The sequence below is a fragment of the Dermochelys coriacea genome, chromosome 11, assembly GCF_009764565.3.
Source record: "Dermochelys coriacea isolate rDerCor1 chromosome 11, rDerCor1.pri.v4, whole genome shotgun sequence".
Classification (NCBI taxonomy): Eukaryota; Metazoa; Chordata; order Testudines; family Dermochelyidae; genus Dermochelys; species Dermochelys coriacea.
Genome location: NC_050078.2, coordinates 825714 through 832196, shown reverse-complemented (window position 1 = coordinate 832196; position 6483 = coordinate 825714). Strand labels below are relative to the sequence as shown.

Sequence of the window (6483 nt, the reverse complement as noted above, 5' to 3'; positions counted from 1 at the left end):
TCTAGGAAGGGGCAGAGGGGGCCTGAGGGTCTCAGCTCCCTGTGCTGGGGGGAGTAGGTTCCTTGGGGGGGGTCTCTGGTGAGGTTCCAGGGGGATTTAGGGGGGAAGGGTTTCTAGGGCTTCTAGGGTTTGGTCCCTGGGAGATTTCTGGGGGTCCTTGGGGGGTTCTGGGAGTCCCTGGGGGAAGGGTGTTCCTGGGGGAGGTTCCGGGGAAGGAGATCCATGGGGGTTGTGGGGGTCCCTGGGGGAAAGGGGTCCCTGGAGGGTTCTGGGGTCCCTTGGTGGGTTGTGGGGGTGACTGAGGGAAGGGGATCTCTGGGGGTTTCTGGGGTCCCTGGGGAGTTCTGGGATCCCTTGCTGGGTTCTGGCGGTGCCTGAGGGAAGGGGTCTCTGGAGGGTACTGGGGACCCCTGGGGGAGTTCTGGGGAAGGGGGTCCCTTGGGGATTCTGGGGTCCCTTGGTGGGTTGTGGGTGTGCCTGAGGGAAGGGAATCCCTGGAGGGTTCTGGGGGTCCCTGGGGGAGTTCTGGGATCCCTTGGTGGGTTTTGCGAGTCCCTGGGGGGGTTCTGGGGAAGGGGGTCTGTGACGGAGTAGGGAGGGGGGTGGATTGACGGGGGAATATTGCAGGGGAGGTTTATGGGGACTGTCTGCATTGGTGAGGGGATATCGGGGGGGCTTCACTGGAGGGACAATACCTGAGCAGATGACCTGAGCCCGGGGTGGGGGGTTGGGGCCCGTTGACACCTTCTGCCTGGGAAGCTGGACAAAGGCTGGAGGAGGAGCCAGGTGAGAGGCTGGGGGGAGACGGCTGGAGGGGGTTTCAGTATGGAGCTGGCTGGGGAAACGGGGGAAGCCCCAGGGCTGGGGTCTAAGCTCCCTGCCCCCCAAAATGGACCTGGCGGAGGGGTCCTGTTCTCTGCTCCTACAAGCTCTGTGTTAGACCCTGTTCCTGTCATCTAATAAACCTTCTGTTTTACTGGCTGGCTGAGAGTCACGGAGAATTGCAGGAAGAGGGGGGTGCAGGGCCCTCATTCCCCCACACTCTGTGACAGGGTCCCTGGGGGGTTCTGGGGTCCCTTGGTGGGTTGAGGGTGTGCCTGAGGGAAGGGAATCCCTGGGGGGTTCTGGGGGTCCCTGTGGGAGTTCTGGGGAAGGGGGTCCCTGGGGGTTCTGGGGATGCCTCAGGGAAGGGGGTCCCTGGGGGGGTCCTGCTCGGGCACCCAGCCGTCTCTCCCTCAGCAGATGTCGAAACCAGCCCCCAAGAAGGCGCTGGCCCAGCCGCCCCCCGGCTGCACCCTGGACATTAATGACCCGCAGGTGCAGAACGCGGCCATCCGCATCCAGGCCTCCTACCGGGGACACAGGTGAGGGGCGGCGGGGGGTGGAGAGAGTCCCAGCTGTGACATGGAGCCTGTGCCCGGGACTGCAGCCACCCCTGGGCACCACTGGCTTGGGCAGGTCTGAGGGGGCACAGGGTGAGAATGGAGGGGGCTGCTGGGGAGCCCTAGGGCTGATGGTGGGGAGTGGAGGGCAAGGGAACCATGGGGGACCTGGGGGGCTGGAGGAGGGCTAGTGGGCAAGTCGACCATGGGGAGACCCTGGGGAGCGCAAGGCAGAGTGGAGGGCAAGGTGGGTGCGGGGGGCTCTGGGAGAGTGGATGGCAAATGGACCACAGAGGGCCTGGGGGGGCCGTGGGAGAGTGGAGGTTGGGGAGGCATGGGAGGCTCTGGGGGGGTTTGGGAGGACTGGAGGGTGGGGTGGAACAGGGGGCTGGGGGGTAGCTGGGAGTGGAGGGCAGGGGGCACAGAGGACTCGGGTGGGGTTTGGGGGGACAGGTGGGGCCAGCGGGACCCATGTGAGCACCTCCCGCCAGGTCCCGCAAGGAGCTGAAGGAGAAGGGCCCCCCGCGGGTGCTGCAGGAGCTGAAGGACGTGGTGCTGATCGAGGGCAGCGCCGCCCGGCTGGAGTGCCGGATCAGCGCCTTCCCCGACCCCTTCATCCGCTGGTCCAAGGACGGGAAGGAGCTGAAGGATGGGCCCAAGTACCGCTACATCTTTGAGGACCCCAACATCGTGGCGCTGGTGGTGCGGGATGGCGAGCTGGCCGACCTGGGCCGCTACACCATCGCCGTGAAGAACACCTTCGGGGAGTGCTTCGACTCCGCCCGCATCCTGGTGGAAGGTACACCCCGGGACCCCGGTTCTGTGCCCCGGGACCCCGGTTCTGTGCCCCCGGGACCCCGGGTCTTTGCCCTGGGACCCCTGTTCTGTGTCCCCGGGACCCCGGTTCTGTTCTCTGCTTCTCTCTTGGTGTCCCATCCGGTATCCTCATTTTGAACCTTTGACCTTCACTCCGATCCCTGTTTTTCATTAGTTGTCCCCCGGAATCAGTTGGTCCCTGAGTCCAGTGGTCCCTCCCGCTAGGCTGGGGGAGGAGCCTTTAGCAGTGGGTGGGCTTGCGCCCGCCCACTTCCCAGGTTTCCAATACGACCCTGGTTCTGTGCCCCTGGGACCCCAGTTCTGTGCTTCTGCGACCCCCGGTTCTGTGCCCCCGGGATCCTGGTTCTGTGCCCCGGGACCTTCTGCACCTCTCCCACCAGCCCTGGTTCTGGGCCCCCAGGACCCTGGTTCTGGGCCCCTGGGGACCCCCTGTTCTATGTCCCTGGGACTCCCTGTTCTGTGCCCCGGAACCCCCTGCATCTCTCCTGCACTGGCCCCTGTTCTTTGCCCTGGGACCCCCTGCACCAGCCACTGTTCTGTGCCCCAGGACCCCCTGTTCTGTGCCCCAGGACCCCCTGCACCTCTGCTGCCCCGGGACCCCTGTTCCATGCCCCAGAACCCCTGTTCTGTGCCCCAGGACCCCCTTCCCAGCCCCTGTTCTGTGCCCTGGGACCCCCTGCACCTGCCCCTGTTCTGTGCCCCTGGGACCCCCTGTTCTGTGCCCCGGGACCCCCTGCACCTCTCCTGCACCTGCCCCTGTTCTGTGCCCCTGGAACCCCCTGTTCTGTGCCCCAGGACCCCTTGCACCTCTCCTGCCCCGAGACCCCTGTTCTGTGCCCCAGGACCCCCTGCACCAGCCCCTGTTCTGTGCCCTGGGACCCCCTGTTCCGTGCTCCCCAGGTTCCCCTGTACCTCTCCTGCACTTGTCCCTGTTCTGTGGCCCCCAGAACCCCTGTTCTGTGCCCCCAGGACCCCCTGCACCTTTCCCATACTCACCTCTTTCTGTGCTCCTGGGACCCCTCGTTCTGCACCCCCCTGCACCTGCACCTTTCTGTGGCCCCCGGGACCCCCCATTCTATGTCCCCCAGTACCCCTTGCACCTCTCCTGCCCCAGGGATTTGCTATAGCACAGCCCAGGCTGGTTGTGGCCTGGGGGCCCTGCCCATTCCTTGGCTGCTGGGCGGGGGGCTCAGCTCAGGCGCCCCTCCCCTGCCTAATGGTGCCACTCCCCCCCCAGTCCCTGCCAAGATTGAGAAGGGGCCGGAGAGCACCAAGGTGAAGAAAGGCGCCACGGTCACCCTGATGGCGCACATCAGCGGCGAGCCGGCACCCGACGTGGGCTGGGCCAAGGATGGGGAGGACATTGAGGAGGACGACAGGTGAGGGGGACCCACGGGGGAGGAGAGTTGCACTGACAGGACCCTGGGCCAGCTGTCTGGGGGATCAGGCCAGGTCTCAGACGTGGGGGACTCGGCTTTGGCATGTTCACCCTGCACAGGTGCAGCTCCGGGGGGTCAGGCTGGGTCCCCAGCCAGGGTATGGGTCTTCGGCGTGGGCGCCCATCATGGGTGCAGCTCCAGGGGGATCGGGCTGGGTCCCCAGCCAGGGTGTGGGTCTCCGGCATGGGCGCCCACCATGGGTGCAGCTCCAGGGGGGTCGGGCTGGGTCCCCAGCCAGGGTGTGGGTCTCCAGCGTGGGCGCCCATCATGGGTGCAGCTCTGGGGGGATCGGGCTGGGTCCCCAGCCAGGGTGAGGGTCTCCGGCGTGGGCGCCCACCATGGGTGCAGCTCCAGGGGGGTCGGGCTGGGTCCCCAGCCAGGGTGTGGGTCTCCAGCGTGGGCGCCCATCATGGGTGCAGCTCTGGGGGGATCGGGCTGGGTCCCCAGCCAGGGTGAGGGTCTACGGCGTGGGCGCCCATCATGGGTGCAGCTCCAGGGGGCTCGGGCTAGGTCGCAGGGCCCGGGTCTCTGGCACTTACCTGTCCCCACGCTGCTGGCCCGTCTCCCCAGGGTATTCTACGACATCGGCAGCAACTCAACCACTCTCACCATCAAGCGGGTGGCCGCGAGCGACGCCGGAAAGTACGAGGTCTTCGTGGAGAACAGCCTGGGCACAGACGAGTCCTTCGCCCGCCTGGACGTGCTCTGAGCCCACAGCCCTCACGTCACTGCCACCAGACCCCCCAGCGCCTCCCGCACCCGGGGCTCAGCCCTCTGGCACGGACCCTGCCCCTGCCAGCAGAGACCCCGGAGGGAGACTGTCCTCTCCCTGGGACATGGGCCGGCTGTTAAATGGCCCCGGATCTGGGGCAAGGAGGGTGGGGGTGGGGCCCTGGGCTCTGGCTCGTCCCCTCCGCGGGCTCCAGGCTGCACCGGACTCAGCTCCGCTCGCTGCTGGGCTGAATAAAGGGGCTGCTGCTGTTTGGTGACACGTCTCTGCTCCCTGCTTGGTAGCTCTAATGACAGGGGAGGGGGGGCCAACGCGCCCTGCCCCACCCGCACCCCATGGTCCCCTGGCTTATCCTGCCCCACCCTGGCATGTTCCACCTCTCAATTGTCAGTGAACCCAACCGAATCCTGCCCCGGTCACACCAGCCCAGCCTCTCCCCACCACGCGGCTACTGGGACCTGTCCGCTGCCCATGCAGCTCCCTGTGAGCTGGGAATGAGCTGCTGATTGGGCAGGGACCCTCCTCCAGCGCTGAGATGCAGCCATCTCTGGGGTGGGGAATAGCAACTGTTTATCAAGAGCATGACATGGTTTAAGACAGGAAGGGAAGCGGAAACCTGCATCCCAGTGAACCTGGAGCAGGATTTCAGTGAGCTGCAGGGTAATGCTCAGGGTTGGCTGGACCAGGGCCCTTGGGCTGCAACCTGACGGGGATCTGATGACTTCGGGTTCACTATAATCAGCCCGATGACACCTTGGCCATGCTGGGATCAGTGGTCACTCAGTGGGGAGAGTGCCCCTACTGAGGGTCCCGCAGCAGCTCCTGGGTCAGCTGTGGGGGTCTCTCACTGAATGTATGTGGGGGAGCTGCCGAGCCAGAGGGCGTCGCTTCGTTCCCAGTCGGAACAGGAGCCTCCAGGCCGATGGAGCCGCTGCAGCCCCCCCCCCGTGCTCCCTCTTGAGTTGAACAGCAGCCGAGCTTGGCCCCTGCCCCCGCAATGAGCTGCGTGGCCTATGGGCATGGCCATTGGCTCAGTGCCAGCTCCAGCCCCGTGGGGCACATGCAGGCTGCTGTGATAGTGGCTGTTCGGGTGTCACTGGAATCTCTGCCCCCCATGACGGGCGCAAAGGCAGGAAAGGCCCCTTCCCAATATCTAATCCAAGCGAGTCACTCAAAGCCTGCAGCGAGTCCGGTTCCAAGACATCCGGAGAGCTGGTGGGGTAAATTGCTGATAACTTGGAGCTCTTCTCCCAAAATCGCCTTTGCAACTCATCACTGGGTTCGTCAATCAATTCATGGTCAATCTGGGACCACTGGGGCTCATTTGCATTTGGGGATCCTGATAAGTGCCCAGTGACTAGGGCATCTGGAACATTTTGGGCCAAGACCTCAGTTTGTTTGGTGGCCTGGTCACAGTCCAATCGCGGTGCCATTCAGATGAGGGAGTGGGGGCGTCACCACCTACCCTGTGACCCCGGCTGCCTCACAAGACTTTGCTGTTGTAGCTCCCCCCCAGGACGCTCACAACCAGGCTTCCAGCACGCAGGGCACAGCCGGAGTGACTGTGTGTAGCTCCAGCCGTTGGCCAGCAGCTTGTCCTCAGCCCCATTCTGGCTCCCACCAGCCTGGGTGACTGCCCGCAGAGTGACCCCAACACACTCCCTGTCCCCAGCTTTCTCAAACCTGGGAGTTCTGCAATGTTCAGCCCCTCCCGGGCAGCACAGAGAAATACCCTTGTTCCCTTAGAGACACAAAAGCACATCACAACTCAGTAACTTCCCTGGGCTGAAAACACCTGGCCCTTCACACACGGCACTGAGCTGGCTCACAGAAAAATGAAATAAATGTATTAACAAAGCAGACATAGGAGTAAGTGCGCGCGCACCCGCGCGCGCGCAAACACACACAAAAACAAAATCCCAGCCCGGGGGCCGCCCATCCCCTGTACGGTTTCTGTGTCAATAGGGATTCCTTTGGTTGATTCCACCATGTTTCTTTGCCCTAGGAGCCAGGTAGAGAGCAGTCCCGGCCCCCTGCCTAGGCAGCCATGGGTCAGTGAGGCTCCCCAGTGCCTCACAGAGCATTAATACAGACA

At 64.4% G+C, this 6483-nt stretch overlaps 1 protein-coding gene across 1 annotated transcript; it reads left to right on the top strand.

The window, feature by feature from the left end:
- Window positions 1-1242: 1242 nt before the first annotated feature.
- On the top strand, window positions 1243-4367 carry SPEGNB (SPEG neighbor). Its single transcript, XM_038422839.1, has 4 exons — window positions 1243-1364; window positions 1874-2181; window positions 3457-3598; window positions 4229-4367. The coding sequence occupies exons 1-4, from the start codon at window positions 1243-1245 to the stop codon at window positions 4365-4367; spliced, it is 711 nt and encodes a 236-aa protein (XP_038278767.1).
- The last annotated feature ends 2116 nt before the right edge of the window (window positions 4368-6483 follow it).